Raw genomic sequence first — 19,931 nt, forward strand, 5'->3', positions numbered from 1 at the left:
TTTGTAGCATGAATCAGCTCTTCTCCATGGACATTTTGGGCCTTTGCTGACAGTGGGGAGAGAGGGTCAGAAACTGAGACCCCCCCCCCCGCCCCCCAACCTCTCCACCTCTGGCTGAGAAAAAGACACAGAAAAAAGACAAAGTTGAGTCTAAAGGAAGCAAGGAGACTCTTCCAGACCTGGAACCCAGGGTGCCCTGAGGCTGGAGTTCGGGAAATGGGGAGGTGGACATTTTCGGAGGGCCCAGCCTACAGCAAGCACTTCATAACAATTTATTGGGAGAGTGAACTCTGACGTCTGAAGACCCTGGCCTCCCATTTAGCTCCTAAGTCTCAGAAGTGGGCCAGAGAGGGCTGGAGACCTGGCCAAGGGCACAGAGCCCCAGGCCACCCATGGGGCTCTCACCCAGTGTCCCGCTTCAGTCTGGGGCCAGCAGAGAAGACCCCCCGGACCTGGGGCTCAGGGTCCAGAGCTCGGGTGTGTTTGTGGTCTGAATGAGGCCACCACCCACAGGCTGACTTCCTGGGTTTCTCTTTTAGTTTGACTTGCCCTGGGAGGGGCCATGACACCTAACTTTTTTTTTTTCTTTTTAGTTTTTCTTGCTAAGCTTTAATGTGTTCCTGGGTGAGGACTGGGTGGCTGGGGCCTCTCCAGCAGCACAGAAGCTCGTCTGGGGCTGCTGCCCTCTTCGAGGACCGGATGGGGCAACGGGTGACCAGGCTGGTCCTCCTCCTTCTCCTCCTGCTCCCCCGGCAGGGCGGTGAGTCCCCTACCCTGGAGTCACGGTTCTTCTTGCCGGGGCGTGGGGGCTGTGTGTGTGTATGTGGAGGGCTGTGGACCCGGGTCCCAGGGTTGTTTCTGTGTCTCTGTGCCTCAGTCTTTCCCTCTGTCAAATGTGAGCTGGATAATCATGGATTCTGATGTCAGACTTGGGCATCTCCCCTCTGGTCTTAATTTTGTCTTCTGTGGAGTGGGCTGAAGCTCTGAATCTTTCCCACATCCCAGAGTTTAATGAGAAATAGCTAAGGAAGGGATAAAGACCAAGTATATATATAATATACATATATATAAAATATAGTGTTATGTACCCAGTGTATGTAATATACATACTCTCTCTCCATCTTGTGGAATCGAATGGGAAGGGACCCAGCCCCCAGCAGATGACTAGGTTTGGACTCTCATCCCAGCTCTGCTGTTGCATGACCTTGGGCAACTTCTTTGTGCCTCAGTTTCCCTCTCTGTAAACTGGAGATCAGCAAGGTTTCAGGGCTTTTAGAGGTCAGGCAGGGCTGGAGACCAGCAAAAGGGAGAGGTACAGGGGACCCTGGATTGCTTTAGAGGAACGGCCCGAGAGCTGGATGGGTGGGTGGATGGATGGATGCGTGTATGTATGGATAGATGAGGGGGTGGGAGGATGGATGAATGGATGGATGGGTGGGTGGGTGGAAAGATGGATGGCTGAATAGATGAGTGGATGGGTGGATGGACAGATGGATGGATTTATGGATGGATGGATGGATAGAAAGGTGGATGGGTTGGTGGGTGCAAGGATGGGAAAGTGGGCAGGTGCATGGATGGTCACTGGGCAAGCCCCCTCCCCTGCAGTGAAAGGCTGAGACTGTCATTATCTCTTCATTGCCTTTGCAGCTGAAGCCTGTGGCACCATGGGGTGCTGTTTTCAGGACCCGCCGTATCCAGATGCAGAGTCAGGTCTGGGGCAGTTCCCCATCGTGGGAGGAAGGGGTTGTACTGGACTCTGACTGACCCATCCCTAGCGGCCACTCCCTCAGCTCCCTCCTGCCCAGCCAAAGACGGGTCTCGGGAGCCCCAACCCGACAGCCTGATGGCCTGTCCTCACCAAACTCAGGTGTCCTGGAGCAGTCACCTCTGTAAGCCTCATCTGCTCCCTAACAGGGTCGCAGGACTGGTGTCTGTGTCCATCCTGATTGGTCAGCATGTGGGGCTAAGCAGCTGTTAAACATTTTGAAGTTGCTCCGAGGCAAGCATTGCTGGAACATTCATGCTTGTAACAAACTCACTAATCTGCCACTGGGCAAGGCATTTCATCTATTCTTTTGCTCAAGAAATATTTACCAAGCACGTACTACGTGCAGACACAGTTCTAGACATGAAGGAGTCAGCTGCGAGCCCAGCTGTCCTCCTGGGGTCACAGCCTAGCACAGGAGGTGGACAAGAGGCACACAAATGCATATCCTGCATACAATGACGTGCTATGAAAAAAAACAGAGCAGGGTGAGGGCTGGAGGGGGAGGGGGCTGCTTCAAATAGCCTAGTGCTTGAGGAGGTGACACAGAAGGAGAAATTGGAATGTCAAGATCTGGGGCAAGGACATTTCAGGCAGAGGGCATAGCACGTGCAAAGGTCCTGAGGTAGGAGTGAGCCTGGTGTGTTTGAGGACCAGTGAGGAGGCTGAAGTGGCTGGAGGAGGAGGTGCAAGGGAGATGGCAGGAGACATGCGGGAAGGGCACAGGTAGGTGCTGGAAGTCACAGCGTGTTTAGGCTGAGGTGACACCGGATTGCATAAGTGTCACAAAGATTCCTCTCTGGGGTGTGTCAGTTTGGGGACCCCGCCCCCCCCCCACTCTAGTCTGTTCTCAAACCTCCAGGCTTAGCTTCGGGCCCCCGGGACCTAAACTGCTACCGGATACTCAGCAACGCTGGTTATGAATGTTCCTGGGAATATGAGGGCCCTGTAGCTGGGGTCAGCCACTTCCTGAGATGCTGGTGAGAATCCTGCCCTTGCTCCTGACCCCCTGCCTCTACTCTCAGATGTATGACCTCGGCAGTGTCTTTGCCTCTTCCTGGGCCTCAGTTTCTCCTGTCAGAAGGGAGGGTTGGGGATCTGTGTTGTGGGGTCAGCATGGGTGGGTATCCAGTTTGGGCGGCAGTTAGGATCCCTGTGGTCCTTCCTACATCCTCACCCTGTGACTTATTCATCCATCTATTCATTTCTTCCTTCTCTCATCCATCTATTCATTTCTTCCTTCTCTCTGTGGCAGCCCACGTTAGGAGATTCTGGGATCCTCCAAATCCCTTAGTCCCAAGTTGATCCCTAAGAAACCCCCAGGCTGGGGAGCGGGAGTAAAAGGGGAAGAAAAGGATACTGGGATGTGATGCACATCATCTGCTGTGGCCGCTGAGACTCAGTACCAACACCCTCCTTCCCACAGCCTCAAGCCTGGGCGCTGCTGCTACTTTGCCGCGGGCTCAGCCACCAAGCTGCAGTTCTCCGACCAGGATGGCATACCCGTGCTCCACGCTGTCACTCTCTGGGTGGAATCCCGGGCTGCCAACTGGACAGAGAAGTCCCCCAACATTACCCTGAACCTCTACAGCTCAGGTCAGCACCCTGTTCTCCTCCTCCCCACTACCACTTCCTCACCCAGAGAAGCCTCTGGTCCCCAAGCCTAGACCTGGGGGAATTCTGAGTCCCTGGCAAGGGGCTGGATACTGCCAGCTGTTTTTACATCCAACACTGTCATGTGACCTGGCAGAGTCATTCATGGTCCCCTTACTGGTCCCCTACTGATGAACATTTAGGTAGCTTCCAGTTTCTCCTTGATACTGTAATGTGGCCAAGACCCTGTTGGGTCTTATAATTTTTTTTTTTTTTTTTTTTTTGATGCATTGGGTCGTCATTGCTGTGTGCGGGCTTTCTCTAGTTGCAGAGCGTAGGGGCTACTCTTCCTTGCGGCGCTTGGGCTGCTCTTTGCGGTGGCTTCTCTTGTTGTGGAGCACGGGCTCTAGGTGCGCAGGCTTGAGTAGTTGCAGCACACGGGCTCAGTAGTTGTGGCTCGCAGGCTCTAGAACACAGGCTCTGTAGTTGTGGCACACGGGCTTAGTTGCTCTGCGGCATGTGGGATCTTCCCGGGCCAGGGATCGGACCCGTGTCCCCTGCATTGGCAGGCGGATTCTTAACCACTGTGCCACCAGGGAAGTCCCCCGTGTTCGGTCTTTAAAATCTGTTTTCACGAATCAATAACATACACTTAGTTTATACTCGTTGAACTGCTACCGTGTGCCATGCTCAGTCATAGGGGACGTGGGCAAGGCCAATGGAGGTCACAGCACAGGGCTGGGACAAGGGTGAGATGAATTAGGCACGCTCCTTGGCCACAAAATGTTATGGGGGTGCCAAAAAACCTCAATAGTCATTATAAACCATATCATGATGCAACTTTTCTTTTTGAATATTTATTTATTTACTTATTTGGCTGTGCCGGCTCTTAGTTGTGGCATGCAGGATCTTTGTTGCCACATGAGGGTTCTTTGTTGCAGAATGCGGGATCTTTTAGTTGCAGCATGTGGGATCTTTTAGTTGCGGCATGCGAACTCTTAGTTGCAGCATGCATGTGGGATCTAGTTCTCTGACCAGGGATCGAACCCAGGTCCCCTGAATTGGGAGTGTGGAGTACTGACCACTGGACCATCATGGGAAGTCCCATGATGCAACATTTAAAAAAAATCAATATTAATGCAAAAAAAAAAAAAAGCCATGACAAATCAAATATCAGATTTTTTTTTTGGCCGCACTGCATGGCACGCGGGATCTTACTTCCCCGACCAGGGATTGAACCCACACCCCCTGCAGTGGAAGTGCAGAATCCTAACCACTGGACCACCAGGGAATTCCCCAGAACTTCAAATAAAGACAGGATCTGACCCTGTATTTGTACAACCTTGCCTCACTCTCCTCACCCTAATCCCAACCCTGTCCCTGCCTTCATGGAGCCCAGATTCATGTAGGGTGATGGACAAGGCATGATCATTACACATGATGAGATACTGCTGGGAGGTCAGGGAGGGCTCCAGCTCAAGGATGAAAAAGATCCAGTAGGAATAAAGATGGGGAGGTGTGGATACAGCAAGACAGAGGATACAGCAAGTGCAAAGACCCTGAGCTAGAATCAGGCACAGTATGACCGAGATGCAGAAAGCATGACAGATGTCTCTCCTCAGGCCAGGCTTCTTGAAGTGAGGTTAAAAAGTTAGTAAGATTTCCCTAATAGTCCTTCAGAAAAAAATAGAATCAGTTAATTACCCTCTCATCAGCAATTTACAAAAGTGCCTGTCTCACCACAGCCTTGCCAGCAATGTGTATTAATATTTTAAAGACACCTTTACTAATAGGATCCTGTGTATAAATCTTAACTCTTTGACCCATAGAACCCCAGGCTTAGATGGGACCTGTAGAGGTGTCTCTGATTCAAATTTTGGGAGCTTGGTGGGTTACTCTGGGCCAGGAGGATCATGGGAAGATTTTCCAGAATTTTCAGGACCAACAGCTCACACACATGCCGGCTTCCCCTTCCCACCCCCAACTCTGCTTCCAGTTAAATACGACCCTCCTCCAGGAAACATCAAGGTGTCCAGGTCAGCGGGGCAGCTGCTCATGAAGTGGGAGACCCCAGCCCACCAGGATGGTGCTGAGGTACAGTTCCGGCACCGGACACCTGGCAGCCCGTGGAAGTTGGTGAGTTTATTCCCCAGATCAGGGGTTTGCACAGGCACAGGGCACCCTCACACTTCTTCCATCAGTTTTGCAATCTCTGTATCTATCACCCTTCCCACCTGGCCTCCACTCTTGACCCATGTTTAGCCTCTGGGTCTCTCTGACATGAAGATCTGATTGTGATCTCCCTTGCTCACACACCCTCCATGGCTCCCCACTACCCTCAGTAAGGCATCCTTATCTTCAGCTGGCCCTAGGTTCCCTCACTTGCCTCATGCTTCCTCTGGCCCCTTTTTGAATGGCCATCATTCTTTGCCCATGGCCTGGATTTCCAGCGTCTTTGCCTTGGTATATGCAGTTCCTTCCACCTGCATGCCCTCCTCTCCACCTGAGCACATGTGAATCCAACTCACCTTCAGGGTCCAGCTCAAGGGCTGCCTCTTTCAGGAAACTACCTTTCCACCATTCCTCCCTCCCTCCCTCCTTTCCTTTTTTTTTTTTTTTTTTTTAGGCCATGCTGTGTGGCATGCGGGGTCTTAGTTCCCCGACCAGGGACTGTACCCTTGTCCGCTGCATTGGGAGCACAGAGTCTTAACTGGACCGCCAGGGAAGTTCCTCCTTTTTTTTTTTATTTTATTTATTTATTTATTTATGGCTGTGCTGGGTCTTCGTCTCTGTGCGAGGGCTCTCCCCAGTTGTGGCAAGCGGGGGCCACTCTTCATCGCGGTGCGCGGGCCTCTCACTATCGCGGCCTCTCTTGTTGCGGAGCACAGGCTCCAGACGCGCAGGCTCAGCAATTGTGGCTCATGGGCCCAGTTGCTCCGCGGCATGTGGGATCTTCCCAGACCAGGGCTCGAACCCGTGTCCCCTGCATTGGCAGGCAGATTCTCAACCACTGCGCCACCAGGGAAGCCCTGTCCCTCCTTTTTTAATTCAGATGTAACTGACATACAAAATTATATTAATTTCAAGTGTACAACATGATTTGATATTTGTATACATTGTGAAATCATCACCACAATAAGTCTGTTTAACATCCGTCACCACACAGGCATGTTCCAGATTTTGCTTCTTGTAATGAGAACTTTTAAGATCTACTCTCTTAGCAACTTTCAGACAATACAGTTCAGTATTGTTAACTATAGTCACCATGCTGTACATTACATCCCCAGGACTTATTTATTTTATATTGATAGCTTTGTATCTTTTGACCACCTTCACCCATTTCGCCCACCCGCTACCCCTCACCTCAGGCAACCACTACTCTGTTCTCTGTATCTATGAGTTTGGTTTTTTGTTCGTTTTAAATTCACCTGTAAGTGAGATCATACAATATTTGTCTCTCTCTGTCAGACTTATTTCACTCAACATAATGCCGTCAAGGACTATCCATGTTGCAAATGGCAGGATTTCCTTCTTTTTATGGCTAAATAATATTCCATTGATACATGTACCACATTTTCTTTATCCATTCATCCATCGATGGACACTAAGATTGCTTTCACATCTTGGCTGCTGTAAATAATGCTGCAGTGAACATGAAGGTGCATGTACCTTTTCCAATTAGTGTTTTGCTTTTCTTTGGATAAGTACTCAGAAGTGGTATTGCTGGATGATATGGTAGCTCTATTTTTAATATTTTGAGGAACTTGGACTCTGTTTTCCATAGTGGCTGCTGCAATTTACGTCCCCACCAACAGTGCACAGGGTTCCCTTTTCTCCACATCCTCGCCAACAATTGTTATCTCTTGTCTTTTTGATGATAACCATTCTGACAGGTGTGAGATGAGATCTCACTGTGGTTTTGATTTGCATTTCCCTGATGATTAGTGATGTTAAACACATTTTCATGTATCTATTGGCCATCTGTATGTCTTCTTTGGACCTTCATTCATTCTTCAGCTACTCTATTCTCCCCTCTGTCCCCTGCAGGCAGGGCAAGCCTAGGCTTGCAAGAAACCTCAGCCCTGACCAAGTCCCCAGGGAGTTTGGGAGAGACAGAGACCCCCCCCCCAGCTTCTGAATTGTGGTGTCTCCCCCTCCCTCAGCCTGGGAGCATCTTGAGTCCAGGGAGTTGCCTCAGTTTCAGCCCCATCTTCCCTCCAAATGTTGTGCCCCTCCCTGAGCCTCAGTTTTCCCATCAAGTGAATGGGTTCGGATCAGTCAGAGGCAGGTGACATGGGACTCCTGTTGGGAAGCGACATCTCTTTACTTTTTATCTCCAGCCCCCTAACACACTCTTCAGTGGACCCTCTCAGCCCCCCTTTGCAGATGAGGAAACTGAGGCTCAGGATGTCCAGGGACCTCTCAGCATCAGCCGGGGAGTGTGGGGCTAGCTGGCTCCTAAACTTGCCTCTCCTCATCCATGACACCACAGACAGATAGGTTTTGTCTCTTAAAATATTTATTTAGGAAGTTATAAAAATATAATTTTGCCTCCTAAAATAATTATTTTATTTTATTTTATTTTTTAATTTTTGGCCTCGACACACGGCTTGTGGGATCTTAGTTCTCTGACCAGGGATTGAACCCAGGCCCCGGAAGTGAAAGTGCCAAGTCCTAACCACTGGACTGCAAGGAAATTCCCCCAAATAATTCTTTAAAAAAAAAAAAAACTTTTTTATTTTGGAATAATCTTAGATTTTCAGAAAAGTTACAAAGAAGTACATAGAACCTTCACCCAGCTTCCCCACAGGTTAATGGCTTTCATTGCCAAGTCCGTCTGTCACTGGTCCCTTGCAATGAACTAAATTCCAGAGTTTATTTGGACTATCACCCGCTTTTCCAAGAATGTTCTCTTTCTGTTCTCAGATCCAATCCAGGGTTCCATGTTGCATTTAGCAAAATAATTGTTGAAAATTTCAAAAGAGCTAGAATTTTCAACACCCAAATGTAAAACAATGTATAAATATGGTCTTGTTTTAGGGCGACTGTGGACGTCAGGATGATGCTGACTTCGGTGAGAATAATAGTGACAACGACAGCAGTAGCAAGTTAGCATTAATTAGGCACCCACTGTGTGCTAGGCCCAGTGTTAAATTCTCTGTAGGCTTGTTTGCGCCTCCCTGTAGTTCAGTATTGGATTATTCCCATTTCACAGGTGAGGAAACAAAGGCTTGGGCTTGTGAAGCCTTTGGCCAAGTTCACATCCCTAGTAGGTGGCCTTGCTGAGACTTGAACTCCAAACGGTAGAAGAAGTGGGTGATCCTTGAGGCCCCAAGAGCACAGGACCTGGCCTATTCTGGCTGTGTCCCCAGGGTCCGGCACATGATTAGCTCTCAATAAGTGCTTGTACACAGTTGACACTCAATAAGTGCATGTACACAGTTGGAACTTAATATGTGCATGATGGCTAAGTGACCAGTGCCAAGCCCTGGGTGCTCCTGGCTTTGGGACAGCCCCTTTGCTTGATGTTTGATCTGCTTCTCCCCAGAGTCATGCCTCTGCCCCTTGGAGACGGACACGGCCCAGGAATTCCAGCTGCGGCGACGGCTGAGGCCAGGGGTCCCCGGAGGTCCCTGGAGCAGCTGGAGCAGCCCTGTGTGCATCCCCCCCGGTGAGAGCACCCTGGACCACAGGAAGGGAGACAGGCGTTAGAAAGATGGTAGTGGTATTAGAAATAAGGTGGTGAGTGTTAGCAATAACGTGATGGATGTTAGAAATAAGGCTGCTGAAGAAATTAGGGAAAATTAGTGCAAGGTGGCAGGGCAGTGGGCAAGTTTCACTTTGTAAAATGTGGCAAATCCATAATAAAAAGAAAACATTTATCAGTCTTTCTCTCCTTCCAATTAGTTTGGTGGGTTTTGTTCTTTGAAAGCCAAACAAGGAGTCGATGGGTGCAAGTGGCTGTGTCGTGAAGGCAGATTTTCCCAAATGATACAGGAAGCTGGAGCCAGGGCAGCTCCAGAGTGGAGACGTGGCCCGAGGTGGGGGTGAGAGGGAGAGATGGGGGGGTGACTGTCAACATTTGTCCCCCTACCCTTTGAGCTGGAGCTTCCTCCTGCCCACCCAAGTGCGTATCTGCTGGGAAACAACTCCGACGGCTGTTTTCAGATTTTTTTTTTTTAATTGTAGTAAAAAAAGACATAATATAAAATTTGCCATTTTAACCATTTTTAGCCAGTTGCATTAAGTATATTCACACTGTCGTGGAGTGGATCTCCGTGTTTGCAGATTTTGAAGACTACTTAACGACCCATGGAATCCTGTGTTTCATGGGAGGGAAGGAAAAGGTCCCGGGTCCCCATCCAGGGTCTGCAGGACGTTGTGAGCAAGGGCCCCACCCCCAGTGTCACTGTCTTGCTGTCTCATTGCAGAACCCCCCCCACAGGCCAAGGTGAGGTTCTCCGTGGAGCAGCTCCGCCCGGATGGGAGGAGGCAGGTGACCTTGCATGAGCAGGTAATGGGAACATCGCAGGCCTGTGGGGGTGGCCTGAGGACAGAGAGAAGGAGACAAGAGGCTGGAGTGGAAGTGTTTAAAAGGAGGGAGATGAGTCGTGGAGGTGGTAGGGACTGGAAGGACTGTGGGTTGAACTCTGAAGGTAATGGGGAGCCATGGAGGGTGTGTGAGCAGAGGAAGGATATGGCTGGACTCAGGTGTTCACAGACTCCCTCTGGCAGCCATTGGGGGAGCAGATTTTGGGGAGCTCACGTGGAAGCTGGAAGGCCAGGAGGGGGTTGACTGTGCTGGTCTGGATGGGCGATGATTTTTTTGAAGTCCCCCAAACAACTCATTAAGTACAGTCGAATGAACCCATTTTCCAGAGGAGGAAACTGAGGCGCAGAGGGGAAATCCCCTGCCTGAGTCTGGGCAAACTCACCATACATTTCAACCCCTGGCTTCACCATAATTGATTCAGCCAGGTCCCCAATGGGCTGGCATGAGAAAGCTGTAGTGAAGCTCCTTCTCTTCCTAGGTTTCCTATAATTTGAATTCCTTTTCTTAGGAAAAATTTCCAGGCTCGAAGTAACTGGGTCCAAAGACGGAAATATTTTTTTTCTCTGGCTTTCAGTGGGTTTTGCCAAATTATTCCCCCCTCCCCCTAAACCAATGAGCAGTGGATGTGTCAGTTTCCCAGCAGCCTTGCCAGCACTGAGGTTTACTATTTTTTTAAAATTTTCACATATGTCATCAGCTGTGGCCCGTGGATGAGCCTGTGCTCGTGGGCAGCATCCTGATGTCAACCCACAGGGACGACGTGCATGTTCAGGTCCCCACAAACCATCTCTCACACTCACAACAGCTGCCCCAGCTGGAGCTTCCAGAAGGCTGCCTCGGGCCCGACTCGGGCATGGAGTTGACCTACCATGTCCACCTGCATATGCTGTCCTGCCCATGTAAGGCCAAGGCCACGAGGACTCTGCGCCTGCAGAAAAAGCTCATCCTCTCGGGTGCCGCCTATGACCTGACTGTCGTTTCCCGGAATCGCTTTGGCCCCGGTCCCAACCAGACATGGCACATTCCTGCCTACACCCACTCAGGTACCTTTGGCTGGGCAGTGGGGGGGGCCCTTGGAGCTGAGCACGTACTCTGAGCCTCAGCTAGACTAGGGTGAAGCAAGTGAGGCACAAAAATGTAATGGGGTGTCTAATTTAGGAGAGTGTAAAGTCAGTATTCAAAATGCATAGCATTAAAAAATGCATAGCGTTATAGTGTAATAGTTAAAAAAATTCTCACTGGCAAACTGTGGCCCAGACCAAACACTTGTTTTTGTAAATAAAGTTTTATTGGGACCAGGGCCAAGATCAGGGTGTGGCAAGAAAGGCAGGGTCGTGCAAATACAGGGTTGATCCTGTCTTTATTTAAAATCTAGACATTTTGCTCATTTTATATACATGTATACATATATTAAATATATACATATATTTATATACAATGAAAAAATCAATGGCGATGATGTGGATAAAAGGGGACCTTCATACACTGTTGACAGGAATGTAAATTGGTGCAGCCACTATGGAAAACAGTATGGAGATTCCTCAGAAAATTAAGACTAGAACTACCATATGATCCAGCAATTCCACTTCTGGGTATTTATCCAAAGAAAAAGAAAACATAATTGGAAAAGATATATGCACCCCTATGTTCATTGCAGCGTTATTCACAATAGCCAAGATGTGGAAACAACCTAAGTGCCCATCAATGGATGAATGGATAAAAAAGATGTGGTGCATGTATACAATGAAATACTACTCAGCCATAAAAAAGAATGAAATGTTGCCATTTGAGACAACATGTGTGGACCTTGAGGATATTATGCTTAGTGAAACAATTCAGCTGGAGAAAGACAAATACCCTATGATTTCACTCAGATGTGGAATATAAAAACCAACCAACCAACCAAACAAACAAACAACTGAATAAATAAATGGACAAGCCAAAACTAATACATAGATATAGAGAACAGATTAGTGGTTACCAGAGGGGAAGAGGCAGGGGGAGGGGAGGGGTAAAGGGGATCAACCGTACGGTGACAGATGGAAACTAAATTTTTCATGGTGAGCACACAGTAGGGTATTCAGAAGTCCAAATATAATGTTGCACACATGAAACATTTTTATTATTATAATATTATAAACCAGTGTTACCTCAAAAAAATAAATCTAAAATTTAAAAATTAAGGTTTATATGTATGTATATAAACATATGTATTTTTTTGAGGTAAAGTTCACATATCAGAATGAACCATTTTAACAAGTACAATTTGGTGCATTAATTACATTCACAATGTTGTGCAACCATCACCTCTGTCTAGTTCCAGAACCTTTTCATCACGCCCAAAAGGAGACCCTGTCCCCCTTAGCAGTCACTCCCCATCCCCCTCCCCCAGCCCCTGACAACAACCAATCTGCTTTCTGTCTCTGTGGATTTGCCTGCTCTGGACATTTCATAGAAATTAATCATATACTATGTGACCTTTTGTGTCTGGCTTCTTTCACTCAGCCTGATGTCTTCAAGATTCATCCACATTGTAGCGTGCATCAGTGCTTCATTCCTTTTTATGGCTGAGTAATATTCCACTGTGTGGATGGGCCCCATTTTGTTTATCTGTTTTTCCACTGACGGACATCTGAGCTGTTTCCATTGTTTGGCAACCATGAATAGTACTCAGTACATACTTTTAGGTTCATTTTGATTTTTTAAAAAAATATTGCATTAGAAGAGTGTTGATCTCGGTGATTGAGTTCTTTGGCGCCTCCTTAATTTCATGCCCGAGATTAGTGCCCTGCTCGCTTCACCTTAGTCCTGATCTTGCTGATCACCCAGCTGGTCTGTTATGATCATGCCCATTTCAGAGATGAGATGACTGAGGCTCAGACAGATGAAGCCACTTGCCAGGGTGGCACAGCAGCAAGTCGGTCAGCTCCTGGTGTGGTTTGGGCCACAGCCTCGCTATGTGACCTTGGGCTGGTGGCTCTCCGGCTTCGAGCCTCAGTTTTTATATCATTGGGATGATCATGGTCCCACTTTGTGGGAAAGTGGCGCCTGTAAAATGCTCGGCACTGGCCTGGCGCATACAGTCGGAACTCAATAAGTGATAGTTACTGTCCTTAGAATTGGAAGCAGTACCCACCTCTCAGGTTGGTACAGGTGCCCTTGCTGTAGGGAGTGGGAGAGATGAGCCCAGGGGGCTGAGTGGGTCTGTCCTCGGGGTTCCGAGCTCTGGTCCAGCCGGGAGGCTCCTCCTCCACCACAGCCACCCACCGCTGGGCAAGGTGGGTGGTGGGTGGCCAGGCATCTGCTGGACCAGGAGATGCCCACTAGCCTGACAGGGTAGTAGTGGCAGCATAGGGAGCACTGATTGTGGGCATCCTGGCAGGGAACCCACAGTCAGGCTGGGGGAGGACTCGATTCATTCAAACAGCCCTTGCTGTCCCCTCTGTGCTCAGCCCCCATCCTGGCAGCCCCCAGCGTAGGGAGACAGAGCCAGATACAGACACTCCTGGCCCTGGGGGGTTAGAGCTTGTCAAGAGGGTGGGATGGGGCTATAGGGGCCTTGGGATGTGGGGGGAGCATGAGGCAGCTATTCTGACGTGCCTCCCTTGTCTTCTTCCAGAACCAGGGGTTCTGAATATCAGTACTGGAGCCAACAGGACCACCATGCATTGGCCAGCCCGGGCCCAGGGCATGACGTACTGCATTGAGTGGCAGCCCCAGGGCCAGGACGAGAGCCTTGCCACCTGCATCCTGACGGCACCCCAGGACCGGGACCCTGCTGGAATGGGTACCGTAATATCGGTTGCCCTGCATCCTCCGTTAGAGCTCCTGGTCAGCGCAAACCTACAGGCATCGTCCGTGTGGGGTGTCTGAGGCCCAGAGAGGTCTTGCCACTTGCTCAAGGTTACACAGAGGTGGGGACAGGCCAAGACAGACCCTCCCACTCATGCAGGTCTGGAGCTTCCTGCTGGGATCCTGGGGTGTCAGGGCTCAGCCCTGGGAAGGTTGCACCCCAGCGGGTAATAAGTCTCACGTCCCAGGGTGTTTGTTAAACATTCACCCATGCCAGGAAAGGTGGCAGCTAGCAAGATGCAGGTGGCAAATTAATGAGGCCTCTGGAGGGAAAGGGAGGGTGCCAAATGGCCCAAGCAGCCTCTCACTCTCTGACGTGGTCTTGGCCGGGGCCCCAGGAAGCCTCGGCCTCAGTCTGGCCCTCAAAGAGCTCCCAGCCAGGGGAGACAGAGCTGGATGCAGACACCCCGGTGCCGTAGAGTAGGAGCTGTGCTGGAGGGGGTGGGGACGGGTTGGGAAGGGGCATGAGGACGGAATCCTGGAGGAGGGGACATTGGTGCAAGGGCTTTGAAGCATGGGTAGGAGTGCTCTAAGAGTTCCTGGCAGATAGCACAGGTGCGGAGGTGGGGACACAATCTATTTACTGGTCTGGCCCTCGCTAATCCTTCTAGCAATGCACAGCTTGAGCCAAGGATCTGGGGCAATGTGGCAGAAGGAGTGTTACCGCATCACTATCTTTGCCTCTGCACACCCGGAGAAGCCCACCTCGTGGTCCACCGTCTTGTCCACCTACCACTTTGGAGGCAATGGTGAGTGGCCCAAACCTGCAGGGTGGTCTCCCCAGGGGACTCGGCAGTGTCCTTGGGTATCAGGAAGGGGGAATACCATTTAGAGGCACCTACTGCATATCAGGCCCTGGCCAGAAGCCAGACACATAGAAGTCAGCTCAGTCAACTCTTAAGATACCCCGAGAGGCATTGCCCCATTTTATAGTAAGGAAACTGAGGCTCAGAGAGGGGAAGTGATGACACCAAGAGTGGTGGAACTGGGATACAAACCCAGACCCAGCTGACTCTGTGGCCAAGGTTCCCTGGGTCTCCGGACAGTAGCAGGCTGGGCAGGCAGGAAGTACTCAACCAGCACCCTTGGAGCTGACCGTGGTAAAGGATGTTGGTTGCAGCCTCAGAGGCCGGGAGCCCACAACATGTGTCTGTAAAGAAACTCAGCCAGGATTCAGTGTCTGTGGACTGGACACCATCTCTGCTGAGCACCTGCCCCGGCGTCCTGAAGGAGTACGTTGTGCGCTGCCAGGATGAGGCCAGCAACCAAGTATCCGGTAGGTGAGGCAGCACAGGCCTGGCTGGGGGAGGAAGGGCTCTGGGCTTGAGTTCTGCCTTGCTGTGTGACCCTGGGCACCTCACTGTCCCTCTCTGGGCCTTGGTTTTCACACCCATGGAACAATAGAGTTGGACTCAAGGGTCTTGACTGGCCCTTTAGACGGCAACTCCCATGGAACGGGGATGACTGTCTCCATTCCACAGATGGGGAAACTGAGGCCTGGAGCGGGATTCACCTGCCCAAAGGTTAAACAAGCTTGGATTTGAGCTCCGTTAGGTGCCCCTTCCTGCCCTGTAGGAGGGAAAGAAATGAGGATGTATAGGGCAGGTCTCACCAGGGCTGGAACTTCCTGTCATTTCCCACATTGGGAGCCTCAGCCTCCCCACTGGGTAACATAGCCTTGCGAGAATACAGCCTCGCCCATCCACCTCCTGCAGCAACAGGCCAGGCCGCCAAGACCATGGGTTTATATCCTGCCTTCCCTCCTCGAGCCCAGCACAGGGGCGGGAGAGGGGGGAGGGGGGTAGAAGGGGGAGGGGGGTGGAACGGGGGCTGCTCCGGCATCAGACATAGACATTCTGCCATCAGCTTGGTCACCCTCCGTTGTTTAGAGGGGATAAATGAGGCCAAATGGGAGTCGGTGACTTGTTCACAGTGGCACAGCTGGAAGCAGCCCATTTGCTGAAAACCAGTTGGCCAAAAGTCAAATTGCTGAAGATGTATGCACCAAATGCCCATTTGGCCAAATGTACCAACTTCCCTGAAATTTCTTTTGAAGAATATTCCTCTTGAATATTTACAACGAATATGGATTTAGGGTTCTAGGAATTTTTCTTCTGTATGACAGCCAACAACTGTATTCTCATTTTAGAGAATTTTATGGGGTGCTTTATTTTTTAAAAGTCATCCAATTTCACAGACACTTGCTGAGATCCTACTTTGTGCTGAGGTGCTGGGGACACTCGGGGAACAACTTAGACAAAGTTAACCCTGACCTTGTCCCTAAAGATAGGAAAGAGGTGAGGGAGGAAACCATGTAGTTATCTGGCGAAAGGGTGAACCAGGCCAGGGAAACAGCCAGTGCAAAGGCCCTGAGGTTTGGGATTGAACCTGGTGACTTTTAGGGAGCTCTGAGGAGAAGGCAGATGCGGCTGGAATGGAGTGGGCTAGGAGCGAGTGAAGGGCAAATTGGTCAGAATTTGAGAAAAAACAGCATTATTCACTGAATATTTTGATGAAGAATATTTTCCAAATAAGCTTGATGTGAATGGGTGCATTCAGGGAAGATCATTCAGCAAAATGTCTGTGAGCCCCCACTCCCACCCCCAGGGTGGAGCCCAGAGTAAAGGGGGTTTAGGGACCCACGCTGCCTCCCGCACACAGAGCTGTCAGTGAAAGCCACAGAGACCCAGATCACCCTCCAGGGCCTGCGGGCTGCCACAGCCTACAAGGTGCAGGTTCGAGCAGACACAGCCAAGTGGCAGGGCGCCTGGAGCCAGCCCCTGCGCTTCACCGTCGGTGAGTGAGGGGGCGGGCCTGGGTACTTACCCAGCATGCACTGCCCCATCCCACATGTCGGCAAGCAGTCCTGCCCTGACCCTCCATCCTTCCATGGCTCCCCATGCATCCCTCTCAGGAGAAAGTCGCAGGCTGACCTGCTCCCAACTTCTTCACCTCCGCTGCAGCTTCCCCTCATGAACCTTCTCTCACACTGCCTTTCCCTTGCAGCCCTCTCTGTCTGGAATGTTTGGTCTCCTTGTCAAACTCCTATTCATCCTTCAAAACTCAGCCCAAAAGCTCTCTCCTCCAGGAAGCCTTCCAGGCTTCCTTCTGGGCACCCCTCCCACTGCCCCTCCTACCTGGCCTGACGCCTTGGGAGTGGGTGGGGGTGTCTGTGTGGGCTCTGCCTCCCCCAGCCTTGGGGCTCCTGGGGAGAGGAAGGGAGCAGGGGGGCTATTTATTGAATGAATGAATGAATATGAATGAATGAGTATCTCATCACAAACATAAGGAGGTGGGCTGCATTGTCTTGGGGGTGTGTGGCAGTGAGAGATTTGGAGACCAAATGATCCCTGTTCCTGCCACGGTCCCTGCCTGTTGTCCGTGTTGTGAAATCTGGTCCCAAGAGAACCAGTGAGTCAGACTGGGTGTGCGGTGTGCTGGTCTGGGTCCAGGGGAGCAACCTCACAGGCCCTACCTGCAGGCTCTTGGAGCTACGGTGTCCTGAGCACTTATTGTGTGCCAGGGCTTTATCCTATAGTCACAGGGCAGGTGGGGTCCCACTTCACAGAGGAGGAAACTGAGGCACAGAGGGATTCACAGTATGCCAGGGTCAGCAGTGAGTTGATGGAAGGCCCGCCCCTCCCACTCCCTCCTCAATGAGAAGCAGGAGGTGGCTCTCCCCCAGCCCAAGCTCTTCTGCTTCCAGAAGTCCAGGTTTCTGAGTTGTCCAATTTGTCCATCTTCCTCACATCTTTGGGGAGCTTCGTGAGCATCCTTCTCCTGGGAATCTTTGGGTACCTCGGCTTGAACAGGTAACTTGCACCCCCTCCCCCGAGATGATCTGTAATAGTGATAGTAAGAATAGTAATAACTGCTCACCCCAAGTAGGTTTTTATGTCCACTTTCGAGATGAGGAAACTGAGGCCCAGATAGTCAGGCCCAGGCATCCAGCAGTGGGGACAGTGCTGGGATTTCAATCCGGGCCTGTCAGTCTCCCGTACCCCTGACCCCTTAGCCACATCCTCACTCCCCTTATTATAACCTAATGGAGATGAAAAAAATAAGTCGGAACAATTAAAAAGTAAGAACGAACAGAAGCACTGACCAGTTCTCCTCCCTCCCCAGGGCTGTAAGGCACCTGTGCCCACCCCTGCCCACACCTTGTGCCAGCACTGCCGTCGAGTTCTCTGGCAGCCAGGGGAAGCAGGTAAGGGCCCCCTTTCTAATTCCAGGTCTTGTTTATTGGGTCCATATCTGGACCAGGGCTCTGAAGAGTAATGGCCATGCATTAACTCATTTTACTTTCCCCCAACCCACTGGTGCAAGGACTCCAAAATCCTGCCCAATTTTATAGACAGGCAAATAGAAACCCAAAGGGGAACCTCGTGTGGGTCATTTACTAGTAGCAGAAACAGAACTTAAGTGACTTCCACAAAGGAACCTGATGGAAAAAAATTCCAGGGTGGTGGGTTTCAGGCATGGCTGGATCCAGGAACTAGGACTCCATCTCTTTGTGGTGCTATCCTCCTTGCAGGCTTCTATCTCAGGCAGGCTCAGCCTTCCCCCTGTGGAATCAGGGTACCCATTTTTCCCATTAACTGGAGCAGAATTCTGGGACATCACTGATTGGCCCAGCTTGGGTCATATGCCCATCCCTTAGCCTATCACTAGAACCAGGGGGTAGGAGTGTTCTGATTGGCTGGGCCAGGATCACATGCCGATGGCAAGAGCTGGCATGGGGCTACTGCCCTGCCCAACCACATCAACTAAGAGAGAAGGGGAAATTTTCCAAAGAGAAATGGGGGGGCCCTTCCAACTGATACTTGAATTGGTCTCGGGTTTTAGAGAATTAAGCCAGAAGGGACCTGGTCCACTCCATCCTTGTGTGGATGAGAAATAGGGCCCTGCCCACAGCCTTGACCCCACCGTCCCTCTCCAGGTTTGGCAGTGGACCAGCCCGGCAGACTTCCCGGAGGAGGTGTCCCAGCAAGAGGCCCTGGTGGTGAACATATCCTGGGACAAAGGAGAGCGAGCTGACATGGACACAGCTGGGCTTCTCAAGGAGAAGATGAAGCTGCCTCTGGGTGCCCCTGAGCCAGCCCTGGACACGGAGCTGCCCTTGAAGGACAGGAAATGGGTGCAGGGATGCCCTGAGGCTGGGACTCTGGGGCCTGGCTGGCAGGACAGTCTGGAAGACAGCCCTGCCCAGGCAGCTGGACTCCTGCTGCTCCTGGGAGACCTAAGGCAGAGCCCCAAATTCTGTTCCCAGGGAGAAACAGAAACATCTGCCTCCTCTTACAGATAGGAAGACCAATGATCGCAATCACGACAGCTGGTTATTAAGTGCTTATTGCATACCCAGCCTGTTCTTTCCAGACACGTGATGCCCTGAATCCCCATAACCACCTTGAGGTACATGGCTGTCTTATTAACCTATTTCAATAAGCCTCAGGGAGGTTCAGAGAGGGTGAGTGGCTGGCCTGTGGCCACACAACACAGGCAGGAGTCTAACCCAGGCGGAGAGACTCAGACCCCATCTCCACTGCCCAGGCTCTGGCGTCAGTGCCCCCCACCAACACCCACTCTGTCCAGCACTGGTTGCCACATGTCCTGTGGTGGGAACCCTAGAAATCGCCATGAAATGGGAGCTGCTACTCAGGGCCAGGGCCTGGCATGCATGGAGCAGGGTGCTGTTGGCCTGTTGGGGGTGTGTGGGATAGACTGGAGGGGGGCCCAAAGGGTCTCAGGCTGATCCCAGGGTCTTGGGCTGGGTATCCTGTCCCAGAAGCGTTGGATGGGGAATCTGGGCGCAGAGTTCCTGGCTGCATTGCAGGGTCTCCAGGCTTGGAGGATCTAGGTGTGAGGAAAAGAATGGGGGCTCTAAGCATTCTGAGGGGGGCATTGGCCCTCCCTGGCCTCAGACTCTTCCCCTGTAAAATGGGGGTGAAAAAATAAAATAAAATAAAAATAAAATGGAAATGCGGCTGCTGCTGTCACTATGGCTCATTACAAAGCCGCCCATCAGTTCTGGAGGTACTTGGAGAAGTCGGGGGTGCTGGACACGCTGACCAAGGTATTGGTAGTCTTATATGAAGAACCACAGAAACCTAATAGTGCTTTGGATTTTTTAAAACATTGCTTAGGAGCTGCTACCCCAGAAAATCTAGA

General features: G+C 50.9%; 1 protein-coding gene across 1 annotated transcript; it reads left to right on the forward strand.

The window, feature by feature from the left end:
* Positions 1–656: 656 nt before the first annotated feature.
* IL12RB1 (interleukin 12 receptor subunit beta 1) lies at positions 657–19,231 on the forward strand. The gene is made up of 16 exons (XM_036847992.1): positions 657–760; positions 1,648–1,710; positions 2,628–2,745; positions 3,192–3,361; positions 5,355–5,494; positions 8,399–8,432; positions 8,907–9,029; positions 9,790–9,872; positions 10,717–10,954; positions 13,531–13,698; positions 14,375–14,512; positions 14,884–15,039; positions 16,425–16,559; positions 17,470–17,575; positions 17,889–17,970; positions 18,703–19,231. The coding sequence occupies exons 1-16, from the start codon at positions 700–702 to the stop codon at positions 19,066–19,068; spliced, it is 2,181 nt and encodes a 726-aa protein (XP_036703887.1). The 5' UTR covers positions 657–699; the 3' UTR covers positions 19,069–19,231.
* Positions 19,232–19,931: the final 700 nt, after the last annotated feature.

The sequence above is a fragment of the Balaenoptera musculus genome, chromosome 3 (genome assembly GCF_009873245.2).
Source record: "Balaenoptera musculus isolate JJ_BM4_2016_0621 chromosome 3, mBalMus1.pri.v3, whole genome shotgun sequence".
NCBI classification, from domain to species: Eukaryota; Metazoa; Chordata; class Mammalia; order Artiodactyla; family Balaenopteridae; genus Balaenoptera; species Balaenoptera musculus.